At 42.6% G+C, this 22,873-nt stretch overlaps 3 protein-coding genes across 3 annotated transcripts; 2 read left to right on the top strand and 1 right to left on the bottom strand.

Moving 5' to 3' along the window:
- Positions 1 to 4,177: 4,177 nt before the first annotated feature.
- LOC103112816 (olfactory receptor 9A4-like) lies at positions 4,178 to 5,122 on the top strand. The gene has a single exon (XM_007522299.2). The coding sequence runs from the start codon at positions 4,178 to 4,180 to the stop codon at positions 5,120 to 5,122; it is 945 nt and encodes a 314-aa protein (XP_007522361.2).
- A 3,617-nt stretch (positions 5,123 to 8,739) lies between these two features.
- PRSS37 (serine protease 37) lies at positions 8,740 to 15,067 on the top strand. The gene is made up of 6 exons (XM_060195733.1): positions 8,740 to 8,773; positions 9,140 to 9,255; positions 11,185 to 11,326; positions 12,517 to 12,770; positions 13,931 to 14,067; positions 14,823 to 15,067. The coding sequence occupies exons 2-6, from the start codon at positions 9,222 to 9,224 to the stop codon at positions 14,961 to 14,963; spliced, it is 708 nt and encodes a 235-aa protein (XP_060051716.1). The 5' UTR covers positions 8,740 to 8,773; positions 9,140 to 9,221; the 3' UTR covers positions 14,964 to 15,067.
- A 5,587-nt stretch (positions 15,068 to 20,654) lies between these two features.
- Positions 20,655 to 21,545, bottom strand: TAS2R5 (taste 2 receptor member 5). The gene has a single exon (XM_060195732.1). It carries the CDS (start codon positions 21,543 to 21,545, stop codon positions 20,655 to 20,657), a length of 891 nt encoding a protein of 296 aa, XP_060051715.1.
- Between the last annotated feature and the right edge of the window lie 1,328 nt (positions 21,546 to 22,873).

Below are 22,873 nucleotides of genomic sequence, written 5' to 3'. Positions count from 1 at the left end.
TTTGCCCAATGATTTCTGCTACGCATGCAAGCAGCCCTTCTTCATGATGCCCCAAGCACCAGACAGAGCTCAGAGTGGATCTTTCTCCTTAATCTCTCCTTCCTGTAGTACCTCTTTCTTCATCCCTCCCATAGAAATACATTGCTATTGATAGTTCACTCTGTTCCTCGGGTCTCTTTTCCTACTTGCCTCTCCCTCATGACATAACTGAAAAAAGAAGTGATAGGGGCTGGCTGGTGGTGCACCTGGTTAAGTGTATGTATTATCATGCAAAGGACCTGGGTTCAAGTCCCTTATCCTGGGTTCAAGGACCTGGTCCTGCATTCAAGGACGTGGGTTCAAGTCTGCAGAGGGAAAGCTTCACCAGTCATGAAGCTTTCCCCCTAAGTGGGAAACAGGAATGTCAATTGGGTCCTTGCACATTGTAACATGTGTGCTGAACTAGAGGAGCCACCGCTTGGTCCCGATTTTATTGACTTTATAGCTATTCCACTGTGTATTATACCACAAGTTTCTCAGCCACCCACTCAAGTTTGGGCTGTTGAAAACTGTTGCTATGGACATAGGTGTGCACAGGTTTCTTCAGGTAGGTGTCTTTGTTTCCTTTGGGTATATCCTGGTAGAACATTGCTACATCCTAGTGTGGATCCATGTCTAGCATTCTGATCATTGTTTAAAAGATGCAATTATCTGTGTGAGAGATGTAAATTGTAAGTAGGCCACCATAATGGTCTGTGCACTACCCGAGATAGAACCTGGGACCTCCGGCATGCAAATCCTGGGCTCTACAGCAGAGTCTTTCCCTGGCCAGCCTCTTTTCCTTTTGTGTAGCTACTTTTGATCTTTTGTATGTAGGTCTTCAGACTCTACCTCTCATGGAAGGTTGCTGAGTAGAGTGGCCTGTCAGCATCTGAAGACACAGAGGAGAAATGGCTGTGTGAGCCCAGCTGGAATGCATGCATGTTGGACAGACAGGAAGGTGCTGTAACATCAGTAGATCCTGAGGTAAGTCAATGGAGAAGGTCTTCCGTTGCATTCTTTGCATGGTTCCCTAGCTATGAAGTGTGTGTGTGTGTGTGTGTGTGTGTGTGTGTGTGTGTGTGTGTAGGGGCGAGGTTTGGGCTATGGAGGTCACCTGGGATGGGTGGCATTCAGAGAGCTTTACCATAAAGTGAAGAGTTTAAGGCTATTAAACTACCCAGGTGACCAGAGAATCTTGTGTGTGTGTGTGTGTGTGTTTGTGTGTGTGTGTATTGGAGCCATTTGTGATGCATTCTGCCTGTGAGATTCTTTATATTCTGTGGAGGAGTTAAATGAAGTCAAGGAGAGACACCAGGAGGAGACAGGAGGCTGCCTGTCACCAGCTGGGACTATTTAGTAACATCCAGGACTTGAAGCCTTAGAGGAAGGCAGGCAGCCTGAATGCTGAGAAATGCCTGAGAGGGAGACTTCAAGTTTTCCACAAAACTTTTCCTGGTTCTCCACCTTGATTGGCCTCAGAGGGAAAAGTGGAAGCTTCTCTAGTCTTTGCTCTGGGCTGCATCCCTGGGGTTCTCCTGAACATGACAAATTCAGTTCCCCAGAGAGAGCTCTCCTCGGAGACAAAGAAGAGAAGGAGTGAAGGCAAGGCAGACAATTGCACTTGGCAGACCACTTCTTCCTGAGTGTCTCCTCAGATTCTAGTAAGAGGAGAGTCCTCAGTCACTTAAAGTGCAGACAGCAGTGACTTGGTCTTACTCACAGAGCGTGGTCAGTAGTAGTCAGGCAGGAGGCAGCCTGGATCCAGTCCTGGAAAGCCAGAGAACTTTCCAGACCAGTTCCCTTCTCCGGAGGTGAGTGTCTGCCAAGGGTTCTCTTCTGTGAAGGGACAAACAGGAGCCAGTAAGGATGAGATTGTTGTGGACTTTGCTTCATTCGAGAATATTGACGCCAAGATTATGAACTGGGGTAAGGGAGCTTCAGAGTGGACAAGCTCAACACCAACGTTTTCCTTCACAGCAAAGAGAAGACTCCACACCTCTCTGTGCTTCTGACAGACAAGACTCTCTGCCATTCCGTGAGACCTTACTCTCTCATGCCTCCCCATTTATCCCATCCTTGAGTGTGTTTGCCACTCTGTGGGCCATCCCCAGGGAGAGAGAGAGAGAGAGAAGGAGATAAAGAAAGAGGGAGCACACACAGATGGACAAGAGGGTGCCTCAGTGATGAGGGAGAATGAAGGGCTATCTTGAGACAGGGGAAAATGCAAGTCAGGAGAGAGATTTTCTGTTCCTTTCTTCACTTGTCTGTGGTTCATTCACTGATGAAGCTGCTGAATGAGTGTGGAGAGGGCACATCTCTGTGGCAGACTCTGTTCTTGGGACAGGAGATGTGACCGTGAACAAGAGTGTCAAGGGGGAGTGGCTCACTGCAGTTTAGTGTCAGTGGTGGATGACTCAGTGTCTCCAGTGTTGAGAACGAGAAGGGATACAGGAATTTACAGGGGCCCTAAGCCTAAAGGATCTTCCACTGAGAGGAAACAAAGGAAAGTATTAACCATGACTGGGCTGGCTAAGATAATGTTCCTTTTTTTTTTCTTTCCTTTTCTATTTTTATTTATTTATTTTTTTGTCACTGAGTGTCTGCATGATTCCAATGTCCCCCAGCAACCTTTTTTTTTAACATAAAGGATGAGAGATATAGAGGTGTTGGAAAGAGAGGGAGAGAAAGCTAGGAGAGGACATGAACACATGTAGCTAATCTCTGGTAAACTAGCTTAAAGGACTCATGGCTCTCCGGACACAAACACTAACCAATATTTGCACCTTAGTCTATGTTGCTAAAAAAACCGAGATGTATTAAACTCCTCCTCATTTGTTTATACTCGGCTAAGCTCGAGCTGAAGTTTTTTTATAGTTTAATCACTTTAAATGAGGAAGAGATACTGTATCACCTCTCCTCTTCCCCCAGAAAGGGCTTCCATGTGGTGACCAGGGGCTCGAACCCAGGACCTCACATATAGTAACATATACATTCTGGCTGGGTCACTTCCCAGCCTCCTAGCATAACTTCTTCTGAAGTTAGAAATAAAATTCATTCTATTTTAGTTGTTATCATGAAATTATTTCTCACAGTTTTGCATCTTTTTGTATTTTATCAGGAAAATTATGGCTGTTAAGACAGTTGTCACATGTGTGCGGTTTCTCATGTTTCCATGTCAGGTGTTTGTCTGCACAATAATTCTATCAACTTAGGTCCCCTCCACCATTGTGCATTGGGTCCCCAAGGCTCTCAGATCCCTCCCAACACACACACATACACACACACACACACACACACACACACACACACACACACACATACACACACATACACACACACACACACACACACACATACACACACATACACACACACACACACACACACATACACACACACACACACATACACACACACACACACACACACACACACAGCTTGATTGCAGTAGATCACATCTTGTGCACTTTCACCCTGTGTTTTCCCTTCCCCCCCTTTGTGTCTTTGGTTCTCACCTACATTTGATCTGGTATTCATCCTTCTCTTGCTGGGTGATCTCACTTAAAACAAAATTACAGCCAATTCCACCTAGGATAACGTCCTAGTGACTGAATGCATCTGTTTTTATTTGTTTGTTTTCTTGCAGGACATGAACCAACACAGAACGCTATCTAGGGCATTCAGAAGGAAGGGGTGTTGTTCAAGAAAGCAGAAAAGGTGGCTGCATTCAAAACCTGAGGCAGGATTTCTCTCCACTGAATTGAGAGACAAAGGCATAAACCAGGGTGGCTAGGTGTTAGGTTTGGGCTGTGGGGTTGGATTCTCTTGCTGATCTTCTTAGAAATTTGCATTTGTGTTCACACCATGTGTATTTCCTTTGTAAATCATTTGAAGTCAACTGTGTGAAATCAGACATCAGAGAAAGCTAAAGCTGTCTGATTATGAAGTGGTTCTCTGAACAGGATGGTGTAGTGTTCATTTCCTCAACCTGGAAGCATCTTTAAAACTTTAGAGGTTCAAGTCATCCAGTTCAAGTCATCCTCTCTCTCTCTCTCTCTCTTTCTCTTTCTCTTTATCTCTCTCTGTCTCTCTCTCTCTGCTTGTGTAGGTGTGTTTCTCTCTTTAGATTTCACAAAGAACTGGAGCAGAGGACTCAATGCCCAAGAATTACTCGCGTGCCGTTGAATTTGTTCTCCTTGGCTTCCCTGGCTCCAGAGAGCTACACAGCCTTCTTTTTGTCACCTTCTTCTGTCTCTACTTGGTGACCTTAATGGGAAACATGGTCATCATCCTGATGGTCTGTGTTGATAAACGGCTGCATTCTCCCATGTATTTCTTCCTCGGTCACCTCTCTGTCCTAGAGATCCTGATCACAACTGTCATCATCCCCTTGATGCTCCGGGGGCTGATGCTTCCTGGAATGCAGGTGATATCTCTGGCTGCATGCAGCGCCCAGCTCTACCTGTACCTTTCTTTGGGTACCTGTGAGTTGACGTTACTAGGGGCCATGGCCGTGGACCGCTATGTGGCCGTCTGCAACCCTCTGAGGTACAGTGTCATCATGAGCAGCCACACCTGCATCTGGGTGGTGGTCGTGTCCTGGCTGTTTGGGTTCCTGTTTCAGATCTGGCCCGTCTATGCCACCTTCCAGCTGACATTCTGCAAATCCAACATCTTGGACCATTTCTTCTGTGACCGAGGACAGCTGCTCAAGCAGTCCTGCAATGACACTCGTCTGGCAGAGTTTGTTCTCTTTCTGATGGCTGTTTTCATTATCGTTGGTTCTCTAGTGCCTACCATTTTCTCCTATAGCTACATCATCTCTACCATCCTCAAGATCCCCACAGCCTCGGGCCGGGGGAAAGCCTTCTCCACCTGTGCCTCCCACTTCACCTGTGTGGTCATCAGCTATGGCACCTGCTTGTTTCTCTACGTCAGGCCTAAGCAGACGCAGGCAGCCGAGTACAATCGAAAAGCATCAGTGATGGTTTCTGTGGTGACTCCTTTTCTGCTCCCTTTTATCTTAACCCTGCGGAATGAAAAAATCATGGAGGCTTTTAGAGATGTCCTGAGACGCTGCCTGAGACTCCTTAAAGACTAGGAGTAGCTCAAGGACAGTCATGAAGGTGTCATCATGGACTGCAGTTCTCTAAACACCATAATTCAAATGAGGTGATCATTTTTACCATCAAATTGAGACCTGTAAGGGCATTTTAAGATATAGACAGTGCTTAATTTTATTTTATTTTGAGGAAGATCTATACATTGTTTTTATGTTTTGAGAACTATTTTTATTACTTATTTACAAAACTGTAAGATTATATGGGTATGATTCCATGTCATACCCATCACCAGAGTCCTGTCTCCATCTCCTCCATTGGAAGCTTCAGTAGTTCTCCTTAAGTCAGAAATAAGGGTTGGCTTTATATTTATAACTATATATCTATATTTTTGTCCCCCTCCCACTTTTTTTTCTATAGTCCTGCTTTCACTTTCTTTCTAAGTCATACCTACTCCTGTTACTACTTCTGAATGTCTTTCCTTTTTTCCTCTTCGCTCTCTGATAAGAGAAACAGTGCCTGGCTTCCTCTGTTTTTTTCATGATTCACTTCCCTTTCAGTGATGGTATAAAAACAACATTCCTGATAATAAACACTTCTGGTCCTGGTGGAATTGGGATTCAGAACCCTCTGGTTTTCTTCCTCTACCATTAACCCCTCTGGGAGTATGGAGGAAAAAATTCACGGGTGCAGAAAGTGGGAATTCTGTCTTCTGTAATTGCTTCTCCAGTGTACCTAGGCATTGGCAGGTGGACGCACACTTCAGACAGTGCTTAATTTTGTAGCTGATATTCTCAGTGTTGGAGTTCAAGTTCAAGACATAAGCTTATACACACTGCTCTAAATATGCCTTACATAAATTTGACAAGCCAAGACATATTTATTTAAAAGATTATTTAAAAGAATGTGATTATTTAAAAGAATTATTTAAAAGAATGCTTTATGATTATTTAAAAGAATGCTTTATTGTTTGAATGGAAAAAGCAAACTGTCATCTGTTCTCTGAAATCTAAACTAAATGTATCACTCCATGTATTGAAGTCATCTTCCTAATTTAGGACCTTTCCCCCATCACACACCTGGACCTTAATGCTCCTCCCTTCTGTTCTTCTCTCTCCTTTCCCAGACTCTTTTGCTTTGATGCAGTATGCCACACCCAGTCCAAGTCTCACCTTATGTTTCCCCTTACTGTCCTTGTTTCATAAGTATCTCCTATGAGTGAGATCATTCAGTATTGGTCCTTCTTTTTCTGACTTATTTCAGTCACTATAACATGACCCCTTCACATTCTGCCCAAGATATGACAAAGGAGATGTCTGTCATTTTTATAGCTATTCCATTGTGTATTATACCACAGCTTTCTCAGCCACCCACCCAAGTTTGGGCTATTGAAAACTGTGCTGCTACAGACATGGGTGTGCACAGGTTTCTTCAGATAAGTGTCTTTGTTTCCTTTGGGTATATCCTGGTAGAACATTGCCACATCCCAGTGTGGGTCCATGTCTAATGATGGCTCTTCAGATTGTTTAAAAGATGTATTTATTGCTATGTGTGTACAAACTATTGTATTTAACTGTCAACTGTAAACAATTAACCCCCAATAAAAGAATTTTTTACTTTATTATTTTATTTTTTTCTGATTTTTTATTGGGGAATTAATGTTTTACATTCAACAGTAAGTACAATAGATTGTACATGCATAACATTCCCCAGTTTCCCATATAACAATACAACCCCCACTAGGTTCTCTGAATCCTTCATGGACCTGTATTCTCCCCACCCACCCACCCCAGAGTCTTTTACTTTGGTGCGATACACCAATTCCATTTCAGGTTCTACTTCTGTGTTCTTTTCTGATCTCGTTTTTCAACTTCTGCCTGAGAGTGAGATCCAATAAAGACTTTAAAAAAAAAAGATGTATTTATCTGTATGAGAGATATAAATTGTGACTAGCCCACCATTATGGTCTGTGTAGTACCCAGGATAGAATGTGGAATCTGGTGCATGCAAAGCCTGTGCTCTGCTGCAGATAAGAAGGCTAAGGTAATATCATCTTCAACCAAAATTAAAAAATGCATTGAGCTGAATAAAGTCTGAGCAGCAGCAGAAATGTATAGACAGTGGTTTAAATAATATACGACTATAGGCCGTAGTAGGACTCTAACAGGGAGCGTGGAAAAGCATGGGTGTGGTTAAGAGGTTTCTAGGAGGGAGTCGGGCTGTAGTGCAGCAGGCTAAGCGCAGGTGGCGCAAAGCACAAGGACCGGCATAAGGATCCCGGTTCGAACCCTGGCTCCCCACCTGCAGGGGAGTCGCTTCCCAGGCAGTGAAGCAGGTCTGCAGGTGTCTATCTATCTCTCCTCCTCTCTGTCTTCCCCTCCCTCTCTCCATTTCTCTCTGTCCTATCCAACAGCAACAACAATAATAACTACAACAATAAAACAACAAGGGCAATAAAAGGGAATAAATAAATAAAATAAATATATAAAAAAAAGAGGTTTCTGGGAAGCACCAAAGAATTGAGTAGTGAGAAGAAGAGAAAATTCAAACAAGTGGAAGTTTCCTAATATAAGAAAAGCAGACATGGTGTTGCATGGTGGCTCACCCAGTCAAGAGCACATGTTACTGTGTGTGACAGAGAGTTCACATTCCCAGTCTCCCTGCTGCAGAAGGGAGGGTGTTGGTGGAGCAATGCTGCAGGTGTCTCTCCTTATCTCTTCTCTTCTCTTCTCTTCTCTTCTCTTCTCTTCTCTTATCTTCTTTCTCTTCTCTTTTCTTTTCTCCCTCTCTCTCTTTCTCTCTCTCCTTTTTCTCTAACTTTCATACTCTATCAAAAATTAATTTAAAAATTTAAATATATTTTTTAGAAAAAGAAAGGAAAGCAAAATGGTTGCCTTGGCCATTTGAAAGAACAAGGTTAGTGTTTGACATGTAGATGTCAGGGTATAGAAAAGAAGTCAGTGATATCCAGGAGACAGCCAATAATGACTGAAAACACTCATCATTTTGTAAAAAGAACTTAGAGGCCCTACTTTCAGAACTGTTGTTAACATATACTTATGTTGATCCTTGATCTAAGGCAATCTGTAATTAAAGCTATTCTCTGGTTGTACAAAACACTGGTCATCTTCTTCATCTCATCTTGGATAAAGCTTGAAGGAATCATGTGATAAAACAGAAAGCGAAGGATGGATATGGGATGATCTCACTCAGGAACAGAAGCTGAGAAATAAGAACAGAAAGGGGAACACAAAGCAGAACTTGGACTGGGTTTGGTGTATTGCACCAAAGTAAAGGGCTCTGGGGACCGGGGGGTGGAAACCGGCGGCACTTCCAGGTCCTAGTGCATGATGGCAGAGGAAGAACGAGGCTGGGGGTGAAGAATGCAGAAAACAGATTTTACACGTATAACAACAGCTATATTTATTGTAATGCCTGCAATAAAAATATTTAAAGAAAAAACATTTTCTATAGGAATGCTCTTTATTTCCACATGCCCTTCACTCAAAGCAGTGGCCTAGGGAGAGCCAGACCAAGTTGATGATAATGACTGAGTGATGAAGCAGTGATGAAATAGTGATCAAAGGGAAAGCTGAAGCTGGTGTAATAAAGATGGGAGGGGCTCAGGGAAAGTCTAAGTCACTATATGGGGGTGCAGGGCAAACCTGGGGACAGTGTCTCCCTGAGCTGAGGTAGAGAGCCTAACCTTCTCCTACCTTGGCCTCAGAAACTCCCTAGGGAAGAAAAGTCTTGAGCCTAGAACTCTCAGACCTACTGATAGCTGAACTAGTCTTAGCTGGGCTTTTTAAGGACAACAGATCTAGGGGACTGGTTCTGAAAAATTGAAGGAACTAAAATTTCTTTTCCTTTTCTGAAAGATCCCAATTATTGGGATCCCAGTAGGAAGGAAATGTTTCTCACTTTTCTTGGAGCTAAAGAGTCTCGATTTACCTGTCTGGATTCCCCTCCCCCCTCACTTACACCCTATTTTTGCTCAAAGCTGCTTCCCAGACCTACTGCCAAGCCCCTTAGCTAACCATATCCACTGATTCCACCAGGTGTTCCAAAGGTGAAGGCTGAAGAGAGTTCCATACCCTGCCAATCTTCTCCTACAGCTCACAGAGAGATAACTGGAGAGCTATGCATTTTGTCTTCTACTTGGGTGTCCTTACTGGTATGTACCTATGGTCTTCTAGTCTGACGCTGCAATGCTCCTTTGGTCAGTGTGAACTTGGGGCCTTAAGAATGCTACAGATAAATGGGTGAGAAAGTTGTGGTCTATATACACAGTGGAATACTACTCAGTTATTGGGAATGATGAATTCACCTTCTTTACCTCATCTGGGGTGGAGCTTGAAGGAATCATGTGAAGTGAGAAGTCAGAAAGAAAAAGATGAGTTTGGGATGATCCCAATCATAGAAGTTGAAAAATAAGAACAGAAGGGAAAACACAAAGCAGAATTTAGACTGTAGTTTATTACACCAAAGTAAAAGAAAGATTTGGGGGGGGGGGGTTCAGGTCCTGGAACATGATGACAGAGGAGAAAGGAGAGGGGTCTAGATTATTATATGGAAAACTGAGAAATTTGACACATGTACAAACTACTGTACAAACTACTGTATTTTACTGTTGACTGTAAACCATTAATCCCCACCCCATAAAGAAAAAAAAAAGAATGCTACAACAGATGAGTGGCTGAGAAAGTTATGGTAATATATAAACAATGAGGGAGTCAGGGGGTAATGCAATGGGTTCAGCACAGGTGGCTCAAAGTGCAAGGACCAGTGTTAGGGATCCCAGTTGGAGCCCCTGGCTCCCCACCTGCAGGGGAGTCCCTTCACAGGCGGTGAAGCAGTTCTGTCTATCTTTCTCTCCCCTTCTCTGTCTTCCTCTCCTCTCTCCATTTCTCTCCTATCTAACAATGACAACATCAATAACAATAACTACAACAACAATAAAAAAACAAGGGCAACAAAAGGGAAAATAAATAAATAAATATAAAAATTAAATATATATATATACATACACACACACAATGGAATGCTACTCAGTTCTTAAGAATGATGTATTCACCTTCTTCACTTCTTCTTGGATAAAGCTTGAAGGAATCATGTTAAGTGAGAAAAGCCAGAAAGAAAAGGATGAATATGGGATGATTTCACTCACAGAGAAATTGGAAAAATAAGAACAGAAGGGGAAACACAAAGCAGAACTTGGACTGGGACTGGCATTTTGCCCCCAAGTAAAGGAATTTGGAGGGGGGTTTCAGATCCTAGTGCATGATGGTGGAGAAAAACCTAGGCTAGGGCTGAGAGTGTTTTGTAGAAAACTGAGAAATTGGGGAGCCAGGTGGTAGTGCAGCGGGTTAAGCACACATGGCGCAAATGCAAGGACCAGTGTAGAAGGATCCCGGTTCAAGCTGATGGCTCCCCCCCTGTGGGGGGGGGGGTAACTCCACAAGCGGTGAAGCAGGTCTGCAGGTGTCTGTCTTTCTCTCCCCCTCTGGTTTCCCCTCCTCTCTCCATTTCTCTCTGTCCTATCCAACAACAGTGACAACAATAATAATAACCACAACAACGATAAAACAAGGGCAACAAAAGGAAAAATATAGCCTCCAGGAGCAATGGATTCGTGGTGCAGGCACCAAGCTCCAGCAGTAACCCTGGAGGCAAAAAAAAAAAAAAATTCACATGTATCATCAACTGTATTTATATAAACCATTAATTCCCCCAATAAAAAAATTGTATGAAAGAATATAAGCCCTATGCTCTAATCCTGAACTGTCTCCTCAGCCCCCATTTATAATTATTGATGCCTACTTCTAAATTACTCCCATGCCATACAAATACTGAGCTGAGAGTCTCTGTCATTGTACTTTTAGGTTGAATGTTATTAACACTGAATAAAATGATTGCTGTAACTATTAGTAAAAACGGCATGTTGTTCTCTTTCACATTTTTAGAGGGAAAAAAATAAGATATGTCAAAACCTTTCACATTTCCTGATCAGTGAACTATACTGCTTTCCTTCCCAAATGGGAAACTGTTGAAGGTCTCTTTTTAAGAATATCTCCCACAGTAAGAGCTTCATTTTTTTTTTCAGGGACATTCTACTCTGTTCACTCACTGACACAGATAGAAGATGAAGCTCCCTACTTGGTATACCTCAGGTCTCACTTCAACCCCTGTGTGGGTGTCCTCATCAAAAGCAACTGGGTACTAGCCCCATCACATTGCTACTTACCGTGAGTACTGGCTAGGTCATTCCCTAAAACAGATATTGTGTGTTCTTCATCGATGGTTCTCAGATGGAGGCAACTTTATCCCCAGGGCACATTTTTTAAAAGGTTTTAAGATACTTTCAATTGGCACAATACTATTGGGGAAGGGAATGTCTATGCTCTTGGCATCTAGACACCAATGTATAGAAGAGGCTTAGTGTCTAGCAGTGCACAAGGTGGCCCCCATCACAAAGTTGTGTCCCATACAAAGTGTCCAGAGTACTGCTACAGAGGAATCCTGTTCTATAGATCATTCATCCTCAGTTTCTCATCAGTTAAAATTCTTGACTGGCAATTTGATTGCAACTAAGAGTAAACTCAAATTGAAGACATTGAGAATAATTAACTAAAAGAACTAATTACAGAGGTCTGGACAAGATATAAGACCATTAAAGAATGCAGTACCGTAGGGTTAATATTAGAAATATGTAGCTACTTTTTCAAAAATAAAAGGGGGAGGGGAAAGAGTAGCCACAAATGTGGAGAGAGAGAGAGAGAGAGAGAGATACATGAGGAGACAGTCTGTAATCTTTGATCAAGAGACATAGCCAGTCTACAACAGGGAGCTGGGAGCATTAATACTCCAATGTCACTCTTTTCTTTCCAAATCTAATTACTTCCTGGTGCTTCTTGACCAAAGTTCTATCAGAAACCAGAGGGAAAGAAAGCTCACTAATTTCATCCACATCTATCACCTTCTACGTGAACAGAACAAGTTGAAGGAGAGTTGTGAAGGCACTGGGTAAAAGAAACAAGACAGCAAATTCACATTCCATTGCTTATACTCACAAAAATAGAAATGCCCAACTGAGAGGGCTGAAGTTGGAAAGGAGGAAAAGTCTTCCTAAGCCATGTATGATCTTCCTTTCTTATGACAGTAAGGACCCACTCCATAAGCACATCTTGGTAAAAGAGTCCACCACTTATTTATAGCCATGAGTGAATTATTCCTAAGTGTCGCCATCCTTACACCTCTAATACGGGTGTCCCACTTAGCATGTCCCCATGTGAGTGGCAGATGAGGTCATCTTGAATCCACATACAGTGCTTGACATCGTATTTGGCGCACTGTGACATTTAATATCAGCAGTGATGATGATGATGGTGGTGGTGGTGGTAGTAATAACTCTATTACCTCCAACCCATTCTTCTAGAAATCTAAAAGTGATGCTGGGGAATTTCAAGGTCAGAGTGAGAGATGGGACAGAGCAGATCATCAGCCCCATCCAAATCATTCGCTACTGGAACTTCAGTCATAGCAACCCCCAGGATGACCTCATGCTCATCAAGCTGTCTAAGCCTGCTGAATTCAACCCCAAGGTGCAGCCTATTCCCTTGGCCACCAGTGATGTCCGGCCAGGCACCATGTGTCTGCTCTCCGGTTTAGACTGGAGCCAAAGCAACAATGGTGAGTACACTTCCCATAGAAAAGCAAGGCTAGGGGCCCGGGTGATGGCACACCTGGTAAACCACACATATTGCCAAGCTCAAGGATCCATGTTTGAGCCCCTGCTCCCCACCTGCAGAGGTTCTCTTCATAAATGGAGTGGTGAAGCAGATTTGCAGGTGTCTATCTTTCTCTCCCTCTCTCTATCTCCCTGCCCTCTCTCAATTTCTCTCTGTCCTATGGAAAATAAATAAATAAAAATAGAAAAGGAAAAACGGGCCACAAGAAGTGGTGGATTTGTATGCCAGCACCAAGCCCTGGCAATAACCTTTTGGCATTAAAAAAGAAAGAAATCCAAAGCCATCAGTTATCCCATGAAGAGGAACATCCATGCATGAACAGCTGAAGAGAGAGAGAGGAGAATGGGTAGTTTCCACAGGGAGATACTATATAGTGACGGGAAAAGATCCACCCAGCAGTCCACAGCTTCCCCTCTCCCAAGGGTCTGCTGCCTACTAGGGGCCTGGACAACTGAAACCCAATGTCAAGCCATGCCTGATTGGCACATGATAGAGGCAATGGTCTTCGTTCCCATACAGGCTACTTTTCCATGTACAGGTCACCTCTGAGAACTCAAGGCAAGTAATATCTCATTCTTCCAAGGCTAGACACAACAAAAAGAAAATAATGTTTTTTAAAGAATCTTTGGCTGGTGAAATAGCTCACTTAGTGTGCTCATTTGCCATGTCCTCGACTCAGATTTGAGCCTGGTTCCTATCACACTGAAGGAAGTTTGGGGATTGTTGTTCTCTCTCTCTCTCTCTCTCTCTTTCTCTCTCTCTTTCTGTGTGTGTGTGTGTGTGTGTGTGTGTGTGTGTGTGTGTGGTCCATATCTTAAATAATTACAGAATCCTCAAGGTCATGTTAATCCCCATCTCATTATCAAATGCAAGATCACATCTCCCATGTTCTCATTCCTTGTTTTATATATATGTGTGTGTTTGTGTGTGTGCGTGTGTGTGTGTGTGCGTGTGTGCGTGTGTGCGCGTGTGTGTGTGTGTGTGTGTGTGTGTGTGATTTAGAGAGAGACAGAGACACCTGTTGAAATAGAGGGAGGCAATTGGACAGAGCAAATAACAATTGTGAACAGGAAGGTTTCTTTGACCTTTATCTTCCCTCAGGCCGACACCCTGACTTAAGGCAGAACCTGGAGGCCCCTGTGATGACTGACAAAGACTGCCAAAAGACTGAACAGGGCAAAATGCACAGGAACTCCTTATGTGTCAAATTTGTGAAAGTATTCAGCCGAATTTTTGGGGTAATGTGTTTGCTTGTTTGTTTTTTAATTAATCTTGCATTGACTTGCATGTATCTGGTTAACATTTAATCATGATGCAAAATAAGATGAAGAGGGTGGGGAGATAGTTCAATGCACTAGACCATGGGATTTGCACATCTGAGCACCCAGGTTCAGTCCTCAGCTTCATCACCATATGCCAGAGCTGAGTAGTGCTGTTTGGTCTCTCCCTTATCACATAAGTAAATAAAACTAGAAACATTAGCCTTCACCATCTTATAGAATTTTGAAAAATTGATAAGACTGAAGCAAAGCCCCTGTCGGCTCATTTATGGGCTCTCTTTACAGATCTTCCTTCAAGGGTGCCATGTAGGAGAAAAAAACACCACTAGGTTTTTATTCTCACAGTCATAAGTGAAAATGTGTGTTGCATAATTATAATTTTCACAAACTGAAACTGGTATTACCACTTCAAATACATGGGGCTTTTCTGTGAATTTTCACAAGTTCACAAAGCTGGAGAAAGGAACCAGGCTTCTGGTCTTCCCACTCAGTGATTTTTTTTTCCTATGACCCAGTTCTCTCTCTCTCTCCACTCAGTGATTTTTCCCATGACCCAGTCCTCTCTCTCTCTGTCTCTCTCTCTCTCTCTCTCTCTATCTATCTATCTATCTATCTCATGTTCATTCTCATTGGGGACCAGAGGAATCCTAAGAGGGGACATATATGACCATCTTATTCATTCTCTTTTTCTCTCTTGGCATGATCTCTGGTAGGAGGTGGCCGTCGCTACTGTCATCTGCAAAAACAAGCTCCAAGGGATCGAGGTTGGACATTTCATGGGAGGAGATGTTGGCATCTACACCAATGTCTACAAATATATACACTGGATTGAAGACATCACTAAAGAAAAATGAGACATCTCTGTCCCCTCTACAACACATCATTTCTTCATGTTGCTAATTTCCTCAAACTTCAAATAATACAGTTCATCCAGACAAAAATCATTGGATGCAACACACCAGCAGCCTGTGTCTCTACTTTGTATCTCTCATCCCATATCCAACAGTAATATACAAAACCAAGAATAAAATATTAAATGAATACATATGACACTATAATGGACCCCATCATATCTCCTTTAATAAGGTTGGTAACAAACCTTTGAGATTATCTTCTGTACCTACTTCAAACAAGAGAAAACTGAGACTAAAAGAGGCTACTTAACATGACCCATTGATGGTAGATTTAAGAGCCTGGATTCTTAAGCCCACGTATTATAAAAGACATTACTTGTTGTTTTCCTAATATTTTTCTCAACCTTCAAAGGGGTCACAGCTCTCACCTGAGGCTGAGATCTTGGGTAATAGAGTGGCCACGCTTGGTCTCACTGCTGCTTTGATTGCAACGCTCCAGGAAGAGAGAAAGAATGATAGGAAGTAAGAAAAAATAGGTTTGGACAATTTGTATCCCCACCAGCAATGTAGAAGGGTTCTTCCCACATGCACACACGCACAAACACACACACATACACACACACACACACACACACACACACATTCTCACCAGATCTTGGTGTTTCTGTCTTTTCTAACGTATGAAATTCTCAGCTGTTAGAAATTACGACATTAATGCCTTCGCCTCATCTTGGGCAGAACTTCAAGGAATCATGTGAAGTGAAATAAGCCAAAAATAGCAAGATGAATACCAGGTGATTTCACTTTTCACTTATTGATAGAGCTAAGAAACAAGGACAGAAGGGAAATCAAAGTAAAACTTGGACAGGGTCGGGTGGTGGCACACTGGATTAAGAACACATCGTATTAAGTGCAAGGAGCCACGCAAGGATCCGGCAGGGAGTTTGCCTCATAGGTAGTGAAGCAGGTCTGCAGGTGTCTGTCTTTCTGTCTCCCTCTCTATCTCCCCCTAATCTCTCACTTTCTCTCAGTCTTATTCAATAAAAAGAAAAAAAATGGCTATCAGGAGCAATGAAACAGACACAAGGTAAACTTGGACTAGGCGCGGTGTGTTTCACCAAACCAAAGGACTCTGGTGAAAATGTAGAAGACAGTGGGCTGGAGAGGAAACCAGGGTCCTCGTGCATGATGACGGAATGAAGCTAAGTGGGAAGTGAGAGTACTCCACAGACACCTGTCAGAGTTGAGGAATTTACTCATGTGCCAGCAACTAGGTTGCCATTCAGTAACCGCTCAATAAAGCACAAAAAGAAAACCAGAAAAGGAGAAGAAATTCAGGGAAGTGTCCACAACCACAAATTAAGACAGAGTGGTTTAGCTGCTCCAGATCAAAGTGAAGAAATCAACTAGAACTAAGGAGACTATAATCTCCCGGACATAGTAGTGCTCAAGAAGAGTTGGCTGAGAGGTCAAGAAAGGGGCCAGTGGTACACCCAGTTGAGTGCCTATGTCACAATGTGCAAGTACCCAAGTTCAAGACCCTGATCCCAAACCGCAGGGGAAAAGTTTTATGAGCAGTAAAGTAGAGCTGCAGGTATCTCTCTTTCTCTCTATCTCCCCCCCCCTTTTTTTGGCCACCAGGGCTATTGCCATTTTTTCTTTTTCTTTTATTTTTTTTGGGGGGGTGTTTTTTTTTGTCTGTTTTGTTTTTGTTTTTTCTATTTTTATTTCACAAGACAGAGAGAAACTGAGAGAGGCATGGAGAGAGAGATACCTGCTTCACCACTTGTGAAGTGGCCCCCTACAGGTGGGGAGCTGGGACTAGAAACTGGGTCCTTGTGCTTGGTTAAATAGGTGCACTTAACCAGGAGCACCACCACCCAACCCCCTTACCCTTCCCTCTCAATTTCTCTCTGTCTCTATCAAATACGTATACAATGGAAGTTTCCCTATCCTTCTTTCTAATTTTTATTTATAAAATGGAAATATTGACAAGACCATAGGATAAGAGGGGTACAATTCCACACAGTTCCCACCACCACAACTCCATATCCCATCCCCTCCCTTGATAGCTACCCTATTCTTTATCCCTCTGGTAGTATGGACCCAAGATCTTATGGGATGCAGAAGGTGGAAGGTCTGGCTTCTGTAATTGCTTCTCCACTGAACATGGGCATTGGCAGTTCGATCCATACTCCCAGCCTGTGTCATGGCAGCATCTGTAACTTGGCGGCCGAAAAGCATTAAGAGATAAAGCAGATGTTACAGGCTGGGAGTATGGATCAACACTCATGTTCAGCGGGGAAGCAATTACAGAAGCTAGACCTTCCACCTTCTGCACCCCATAATGATCCTGGGTCCATATTCCCAGAGGGATAAAGAATAGGAAAGCTTTCAAGGGAAGGGATGGGATACAGAACTCTGTTGGTGGAAACTGTGTGGAATTGTACCCCTTTAATCCCATGGTCTTGTCAATCATTGTTAAATAATAATTTTTTTAAAAAAGGAAAAAATGGCTTGTCAAAAAAAAAAAAGATATAAAGTAGGACAATTTAACAATCAGGAACCTAAAAGTAAAAGTATAACAGATGAAATTTGGGGTCTTCATGTTGGAAGGAGCTAGGAAGTCCATTCTAGGTATATTCAAAGGGGCCCATGACTTTGTTAATTTTTGACTAAGTCCAACAGCTAACATGCTAGTGGGCTAAGAGCTTTTTCTGCAAAGATGGTGTCAAGAGTTGAGGATAGGACTAGAAAGCTTTATTTTTTTACTGGATAGAGACTATAGTAAATTGAGAAAGAAGGATGAGATAGAGAGGAAGAAAGATAGGAACACCTACAGCACTGCTTCACCACTCACAAAACTTTCCCTCCCCCACAGATGGGAACTGGGGGCTCAAACCTGGGCCCTTCTGCAATGTAACATGAGCACTCAACCAGGTGCACAACCAACCTGGACCACAAAAATTTTCTTTTCTTTTTTACCAAGCACTGCTCAGCTCTGGCTTATGGTAGCGTTTGAGGACTAAAACTGGGATTATGGATCCCCTGGCATAAAAGCCCCTTTGCACAATAATTATGCTATCCTCCAACCACTGTGTTTTTTTTGTTTGTTGCTATGTTTATTTGTTTTAGTAACTCAGAACACTATCTAAACAGAGGCTTCTGAATCTATTCTCCTACTCTCACTAGAGGGAAGTTCTTCTAAAATTCACTAGAAGAACCTAGGAAAGGTTGATAGCATGATAACATGACCTTTTCTGGGAGTACTATTAGTAGTGTGGACTGAGATGGGCAATAGCGTTGTGCTGGGAAATGGTGCCGATGCAGTCACATCCGCCATGTTGTCCCCTCAGGCTACTGCTAGTTCCCGCAAGAGTTGGGACATTCTGGGAGTGCCTGTTCAGCCATGTTATGCCCTCAGGACATTGCCTATATCCCTGAGATATCTGGAGTGCTTTGGTTACTCTTCCCCGCTCCCATTCTCATGAGAGTTATTATCCTATCCTGGAGTGCTATGGTTACTCCTCCCCCTTCTCATTCTCGCGAAAGCTACTCCTATAAAAGCCTTTCTTCTTCCGCACCTCGCTCTCTTACCAGCTCTGGTGTTCAGACGCAGGAAAGGTTACTGCGTGAGGCGGCCATTTTCGCTACCTCCACGTGGCCCAACCTGCTTCTCTAGCACCCAACTCTGAGGTGCCAGCGCAAATAAAGATTTGTGTTTCCTCTCCGCTCCGGACCCCCTCTCTCTTCTCCGCGGCCCGTGCACAACAACATCTGGCTCAACAATAGTGTTGCTCATTTTCTACCTTTCTGTACCTCTAGAAACTTTTTCATTTCTTAGGCTGCTCTGTATAGGTCAAACTACCAAAGAGGAAAGATGGGTAGCACCTGTTCACAGACACACTCACACAACTGTGCATGGACACATCTGCAGCTCTGAATGCAAACTATGGAAGATTCTATTACCTGGCAGTCAGTCGCAGATTTGCCTCCAGTTTTGTTTTTGTGTTTGGTTTTGTTTTTTGTATAAGGCACAAAGCAGCTTCACACCCATTGTGAATTTAATCATGTAAAGAAATAGGATACCCCACAATCAAAAAAGGAATGGAAGAAATGAAAGCATCTTGTCCCTAAATACAGAGTCATAGCTGCTTTGATCTGTCCTGATTGGGGATCTTAATTCCAGGCATCCCATCCAATTGAAGTGCTAGTTGCTTTCCTCATCTGTTTTAAAATACTCATGAGCTTCAGCATGTCACAGGATCATCCTAGCATGAAGGTATAAAAATAGGAAGAGGAGGAACTTAAGGTTTACTGGGGGTGGGGGGGGGGAGCACAAGCAAGACTTGGAGAGCAAAAAGTCTAGAAGTGTTTTACCTTTAGCATTCCCCAGTTTATCGTGGCCAGATCATCGTGCCAGCCTAAGTTTATCCTCAATGAAATAAGGACAGGATGGGGCCAGGTGGTGGCATACCTATTTGAGGGCACATGTTACAGTGCACAAGGACCCAGGTTTGAGCCCCCAGTCCCCACCTGTAGGGAAAAAGCTTCACAAGTCGTGAACCAGTGCTGCCAGTGTCTCTCTGTCTCTTTTCCTCTCTAACACCCCCTTCCCTCTCAATGTCTGACTGTCTCTATCCAGTAAATAAATAAAGATTAAAAAATTGAAAAAAGGACAGAACTATGAACTATGATGTCACAAACTATATATAAGAATCCCTGATAAATTGTAACCCCCAAATGCACATGTTACTTACATTGTTATCATTATTATGACAATTGGAGGAAAAGGACATCTGTATGAAGACCAAGATGACATTATAGAAAGGTTGTCTTATCATTTAAAAGAGAGTCAAAAAGAATCACCTCTCTTCTTGTAAGAGATGAATGTTATCATTCCAAACAACATAATGGGTCTTTAATCTTATCCAGCTTATACTGTTGTCAACAAAGCCAGTCTCTCATGTTAACATGGAAATGATATTTCTGATGATCTCTGATCCAATTTCTAATTCTGGGAGGTGCTAACACTGATCTTAGTTTGAAGAGCAACTAGAGGAACAGTGAGGATGGTTAAAAGAAGATAATATCTGACTTCTCCAAGGAAAACTGGAGGAAATGTCCCTCTTACCTTGCCCTATAGCAGATCCCTGACATAAGAGTTAAATATACAAATATTCAGACCCAACCATGCCTTATATTAAGAGGACAGTCCTGAGAGCCTCAGACAGTTCCAGAAATATGAAACATTAATTTTTTGTTTGTTTTTTAGTTAGATCACTTGAACTACTACAAGAGAGAAAAACATTTGATATTCTAAGACAAGTAAAATAAAGGGAGGTCTCAATTTTATGAGTTAATGAACATAGCAATTTTTTCCTAATCTCTGCTTCCTATAATAGGAAAAACACAATCCATATATGTAAATTTCAAAGAAGTGTAGTATTTACTGTAAGAGTAGAGTATATATCATTTCAGAGTCCTAGCCAATGTAAAATGTTAAAATAATGCATTGTATACTGGGAAAAGATATGTAGTATTGATACATATTCTATATGTCTTGTCCCATATGTTGATTTGGTGTCAAAGATGTAAAATTCTTAAGTTGCAAAGTCCGTCAATTATAGAGCACCATCAAAGGAGGGAACCAAGAATATATTGACCACACTCCACAGCAGATTCTGGTCCTCAGGATCTCCAAGCACTGATGGTTTTCCATAGAATTCTCTGGCAAATCTGCTTTATCCTAGCATTCCCCATGATCAATATGACAGAATGAAGAGAAGGGTAGGCTGCCATGAGAGTCTTGGAAATAAAGACAGTAGAGAGATTAGCAGATGACTTGGAGGTGATAGACAAGGGACTGGCTAAGATGTAAACCACATGAAGTATGAGGAAGCATCCCAGGGACTTCAGCACAGTGATGTGAGCCTTGGCTCTGGCATCCCTCCTATCAGCTATATGGACCTGCATCTTCTTGTGATGTCTATACAGAGAGATAATCAGCATCCCAGAGGAAACAAGAAACACCAGGAAAGGCAGCCAGCATCCCGAATTGAGCCGTAATATAGACAGATAGTGCGCATTTGAAAGTGGGTAGAGAAAGCTGCTGTTCCCCAGAGAAGGACTGCTGTATTTTAAGCTAATGTGGGTTACAAGGAACAGACTGATCAGGAGGTACCCCATAAAGCACCAGAGACTCAGGCAGTTGGCCCTCTGCTTCAGCCACAGGCAGACAGGATGTTCAAAGGTTGCAATCCTCCTGCAGTAGAAGACACTGAGGAAAGTAGCAAACCACAGACTAGCCTGGCTGATTAAAACCCAGGAGATATTGAGATATTGAAGCCAATGCCTGTCCTGAATAAAAGGAAACAGGCTTAAGTCTATCATTATCATCCACTGAAGAAGAAATCTGCAGACAGCCAGGCCCAAGACAATGAGGTTGTATGAGGACCTCTTGAATTTCCTGGCCCATTCTCCAAAACTCCAGACAGCAAGGATTCCATTTCCAATAAGTCCAATGAGAAATTCAGTGATTGCCACCAGCATCAGCAATCCTAGGACAGCGTCAGTCAGCATGACTGCATATGCTGACTCAGGTAGTGCACTGCTTCAAACTGTTGTATATACTCAAGTCCTTCCTAAACTTAAGGTCTCTGAGGGTGAAGTGTACTCAAGGTAAATTTCACACCACAAATTCCAGACTTTGCCTTATGCTGCTGTAACTTGTCCTTGCACTGACTGATGGCTATGACCAGTAGCTGAGGTTTTATAAGTCAAGATCCTCTATATTTGCATCCACATGAATAAAATTCTGAGCCTATATTCAGAGAGTGAAACAGGTGTGAAGTTGTGCTTCTAAAGTAAAGATGTTACCTCGAAACACATCAGCTCTGCTTCTCATGGATGACTGACTAATACCTAGGAAGTAGAACACAATGTGACAAGAATAATCACTTCTTCTTCTAGCGTTTGCCCTTCTTCCATAGCCAGTCAACAGCGTCAGGTTGAGCCTGATGTGAAGTTTCAAGACCTCCTTTGAATCTGGAGATGTGGCAGTCATTGACTACGTGGAATAATCACTAAGAAATATCAAAGCAAAATATGCCCATATTCTGTACCAAATGAGCTCATATATTTATAAATACATTTGAATCTCATAAAACTCGGGAAGAACCTGAGTTTACCACCTACCACAATAACAGCAAAAATATATCAATATATGGAATAATCTATAGGAGGATAGACCTGAGACCCAGACAAGCAAACTTTCACAGCAAGGACATTAGGTCAATATCCAGCCATTGAGGACACAATGAAATATCTTCCACCAAGAAAAAAGCCTAGCACAGGGCAAGTTGCAATGAAGTAGTGATTGCTTAAGGACAACATTTAGTCTAAGGAGTAGGAGGATAAATGATACAGAACTCATGGTACTCCAATCCCATTAAAATTATATACTGAAAGCATTACAATGGAAGGACAGAAAACTGGATGGGATTAGCAATAGCCACTATCTTGACAACTTCTACAACCATGCTTAGAAGAACCCCGTGGATGCCATATTGTAATTTAATCTCCATAGTAAAGGACCCTCATGATAAGAGAGCCCTATCCACCCCTGATTGGCCGCAGCTTTAGCTGGGTATTGACTTTCATAAAAGTGATATTACCTGGTAGATAATCAGATCCTGCCCTTGCCATCCCAACCCTGACTGCTAACATATAGCTCACACCTAATAGCCAGAATCACCCTGTGAACCTCAAATAGAATAGCCAGCTAGTAAAGTAGCACCATTATAAAGAGTCACCTATGGGCTAGGATAGCAAAGAGATGCTCAAAGAGACACTGAGGCTTCAAAATCACTATGCCAAGTCAACATATTCAAAACAACCCTGGATCAGGG

The sequence above is a fragment of the Erinaceus europaeus genome, chromosome 8, assembly GCF_950295315.1.
Source record: "Erinaceus europaeus chromosome 8, mEriEur2.1, whole genome shotgun sequence".
Lineage (NCBI taxonomy): Eukaryota > Metazoa > Chordata > Mammalia > Eulipotyphla > Erinaceidae > Erinaceus > Erinaceus europaeus.
This window is presented reverse-complemented; position numbering and strand designations above follow the sequence as displayed.